The 4,405-nt window shown below is 28.2% G+C and overlaps 1 protein-coding gene across 1 annotated transcript; it reads right to left on the bottom strand.

Annotated features, from left to right (window-relative positions):
• Positions 1 to 203: 203 nt before the first annotated feature.
• LOC136075382 (uncharacterized) lies at positions 204 to 1,746 on the bottom strand. The gene is made up of 2 exons (XM_065788352.1): positions 1,537 to 1,746; positions 204 to 1,443 (listed from the first exon to the last, which is right to left on the bottom strand). Exons 1-2 carry the CDS (start codon positions 1,613 to 1,615, stop codon positions 224 to 226), a joined length of 1,299 nt encoding a protein of 432 aa, XP_065644424.1. The 5' UTR covers positions 1,616 to 1,746; the 3' UTR covers positions 204 to 223.
• Between the last annotated feature and the right edge of the window lie 2,659 nt (positions 1,747 to 4,405).

The raw sequence follows: 4,405 nt of genomic DNA on the forward strand, positions 1-4,405 counted from the left end.
TTATAAACAATGAACAGATAAATACAATAATAGCAGAAGTAATCTTTTTTTTCAAATATTAAATAATCTTTATGTATTTTATAAATGGATTTCAAATAACGGAATTATTTTCTGTATAATCTATTTGCATTACTGATAAATTATATACCCAGCAAGCACACAACGTTGAAACAACGTTGAATTAACGTTGATCAACGTCGATCAACGTTATTTCAACGCTGTTTCAACGTTGTGTGCTTGCTGGGATATTTTGTTGATGAATTATTTTTGTAATATATTTTCCAAATGAGTTCCATGCAATAAAAGTTGAATATTCTTTTATTGTCATTTTGGATACATCTTTATCGTAAACATTGTCAGCAAAACGATGAAAAAAAGAGCTAGAAATGTTTGCATTTTTCTTGAGAATTTCATTTAAACTATCTATGAAACGAAACTTCTGGAACTCACAATCATTATGCCAACAATGAATATGTGGAGTTTCCCATAAACTAGAATTAGAGCATGAAGATACGTCTAAATTGTCTTTGTACAAGTCTGAGAAATCTTCAATCCAATGGTTGAGTGAAACTTCTGCTCCGTACAATAAAGAAACTGGCCTCCACCACTCAGGCCAAATACCATCTTCATTTTCTTGTAGTTTTATTTTTATTAACCCAGGCAATTTGGGATTAAACTCATTTAAATATATGAGAACCGTGTTCTCTAAAACTTTTTTTGATAAATTAATAAACAACTTTGATTCCCCAAACCACGTTGATCCAACATCATGAACTCCTTTATGCGTTAAATTCAACTTTAGTGATATTTGTTTTAATCTTTTACGTGTAAAAAAAACACTATAACCTCCGATTCCTACTACCAATTTCTTTTTAGCTTTCCATGTGTACAATGTTGGGGTTAGAAACACATCGTAGTCGGTACGCATAGTATATTTATACGGCTCTAAAATTTTGTATATATCGGTTCGATTAAACATTATAAAGGAGTTAATTGCATCATACCCAATATCAATCTCATAATCTTGTCTAATATACCAGCAACGTTCGTCATTATTTTTTTTATCTAATCGTGCATTATACTTTTGACAAACGGTTTTTAGTATAACTATATTATCAACATGCGTAAATGCTATAAGGTTCACGCGGTTTACTAAATGACGCGTTTTACTAAATTCATCTTTTTTATTACTTATATACCTCCAGGAGCCATACAACATAGTTAAAAAAGTTTGTACTTCGTTAGGTGACGAAGGTATGTAACAAGTAATAGCTATACGATAAAACTCGGTTATTTTTTTACTTTCATTTTTTCTTTTCTGATGCAAAGATATTTTATTCAAAGATGATTCATTTGTGGGTGCTTTATGTGATGATGCTTCATGTAAAAATGTTTTATGCCAAGTTGTGTTACGTGAGGATGTTTTAAACGAGTCGTTTTGAACTGAAGTAAAATTATAAAAGTTATATAAATATATTAATGATAAAACTTTAGGCATAATGCAAAATCTAAAAAATTATAAACAATTAAACCAACTTTTAAAGCTGTAAATAAGTATCCAAATAACTATTAGCAGAAGACAATAGAGAAACAAAACGCGTGCATAGAATTTCATGGTAAGTTTTTTGTAAAAAAAAAAGTTGGTTACATCATTTTCGTGTGAACGAAATAAATTGGTTACATCAGTTAATTCTGATATTTTGTTGTGCTAAACCCAGCTTCAGCTTTTTTTATTTAAACTTGTATTATGGGAAGTTTTCTGACTATTAAAATATTTAACGAGCTCGCATTTATTATTGAGTATTCAAATAATGTTGATATTAATTATTTATACGAAAATACTTTACAGCATTTATTCATGGTTTTGCGGCACGACTCACAGACACGCGTGCGTCAAAAATGGTAATTTAATCAACGGACTTCACGAGCAAAAAAATAGTAAACTTTTTAGGAGAAGAAAGAAATAATAAACTATCAATTATTTAAAAATTTATAGGATTTTTTTTGTTTTAAACGTAATTTGGATACGTTGCATCGTTGGAAAATATACTTAAAAGTGTTTTTATCTGTACTTTAGTCACTAATAGGTCCAACTCTAATTCTAGTGGAAGGCTGTTAATATATATTACTTATAATATTATATTACACTTTTAATTATCCAGGGATATCTCTTTTAAACCACTTTGAATTTTAAAATATTTTACGTATTTGTAGATTTAAGGTTAAAAATTTTAAAACTTTGTTTACGATGTCTAAACAAGCAAGTGGTATCGACGCTTTTTTCATATTTTATAATCAACCAAATAACCTTTCGCTAAATAAAACTCTACCACAAAATATACAATTTTAATTTTTTATTTAGTAACAAATCTGATAAAAGGTTTCTATTAAAACCACCATAGAAAAATAAGCGCGATCATATTAATACGTTTTGATCAAAACTAGATCAAAACGTATTAATATGATTCAAAAATATATATACACATTTTTGTGTGGTTATTTTAAGTGCTCCAAGAAGACCTAATGGTTGCATCACAGAGCACCGCAAAATTGCTTTATGTCAAAAAAAAAGCCAAGAGTAGGCATCAAACCACAGATCAGTGAAGAATCCAGCATTTTTTGGTGTTTGAGATAGCTAACAGACATGGCGCAAACTCCAAACATTTGTATGTTTATATTTACGTCAAATAATGATGTTTTGCAAAATATTGCGATGATTGGAGGCTGGAACATAAAAGCTCTAAAATTTTATCCCCCAAACGTGAGAACAAAAAATTGGTAAAATAATATTTTTTAATGTTTATATTCATCGATATATTTTAAGTTTTATTATTAAGTATTATCTCTTAGCGTTCATAAATTATGACCATATAAAGTTTAAACCCCCCTCAATTTGAGGGGATTACAAATTTTATATGAAAATCATAATTTTTGAACGCTTAGCGACTGTAAATAAACAATACTTAAAATTTACCGATGTATATAAATTTAGTTAAGAATAGCAAAAAAATTATTTCATCAACTTACTGCTCTCACGTTTGGGGCAGGGGGATAATATTTTATTGCTTTTTTGTTCCCAGTCTCCAACCATTGCAATTTTTTAAAAAGCAAAATTATTTGACATAAGTATATACATACAAATGTTTGAATTTTGCTCCATGTTAGCTATCTCAAACACCAAAAAATGCTGGATCCTTTACTGCCACATATCTCTTGTTTCTGGAGCAAATTTACTTCAAAATTCAGCGTTTAAACGCCGCAAATGTACAATAAATATTTATATACATATAAATTTTCAGAAAAAATTTGAAGAAAATATGTAAAAAAAAGATTTTTTAAATGTACTTCTAAGGTTCAGAGTTTGGTGTTAGGTATCGGATCATAATTCAAATTATTAGAACCATTCAATAATGATAAACAGTCGCCCTAGCTAGCTCCTTGAATCCACTATTCTTCTTTTTTTTAATAGCTCTTTACAAGAACTTATTTGAAGTAGCTTCTAAAGCTTCTCCAAGCTCATCTTACGCTCTACATTATCTTGAAAAAATTTACTGTAAGCACAGCAAAATTGAATTTTTTATTACGAAATATTTTTCTTAAAACAAGAAATATTTTTCTTGTTTTAAGAAATAAATATCCTACCCTGAAATTTATTTTTAAAAACAAGAAATATAATTCTTGTTTTTAGAAATAAATTTCTTAAACTTTTAAAAATTAACCAGTAGTCTGGTGAAATATACAACTTAAGACCTAGTGGCTAGTCTTTATCAATAAAAACGTCTTTTAGAAGGATTTCAGCTTTGATTCTATTCGTTTTAAACATTTTTTTGGACCTCCGTTTGTTTTTGAATACAGAATTTTTACTATTTTTATATTGTGATCTCGGTCAAAAGATGCTAACGCCAGCCCTAAACACCTCTATGGTTTTACCATTATTTAAATTTCACCTATGCAGCAGGCTCATTATACATTTGCCAATAGTCTAGTTGATCTCAAAGGTTAAATTAAAAATAATGCAATTTAGATAAAATAAGATTTCAAATGACACTGCTAAAAACTTATTACATTTAATTTTGACAAGATAAAATCAACGTGCTATTTCTTTCGATTTCCTTTTTATTATATTTCTACCGATTTTAAAAAACGTCTGTCATTGGAAATTAAAATTGGTTTAGAGTTATTTTCTTTGTATTTTACATCTCATTTTAAACCATTTTGCAAGCCATTGTTTTAAATAATTTGTTGCTTTGTGACATAAATTATTCTTAAAAAATAAGACTAAAATATCAAAACTTATGAAATTAAGTTTTGCTTTAAAAATTGCAGAATCAAAAATTGCGATGCCCTGGAAAAAGAAATGTAATCAATCATTTTATTGAACTCTTTGAGTATTTTATTACTCCGA

Source organism: Hydra vulgaris, chromosome 01 (genome assembly GCF_038396675.1).
Source record: "Hydra vulgaris chromosome 01, alternate assembly HydraT2T_AEP".
Lineage (NCBI taxonomy): Eukaryota > Metazoa > Cnidaria > Hydrozoa > Anthoathecata > Hydridae > Hydra > Hydra vulgaris.

What these genes read in the sequence shown, in the direction of transcription:
- LOC136075382 (XM_065788352.1), bottom strand. Translation starts at nt 1,615, where the DNA reads ATGAAATTCTATGCACGCGTTTTGTTTCTCTATTGTCTTCTGCTAATA. An exon ending in ACTTATTTACAGCTTTAAAA is followed by an intron (nt 1,444 to 1,536) that starts GTTGGTTTAATT and finishes ATTTTACTTCAG; the next exon opens with TTCAAAACGACTCGTTTAAA.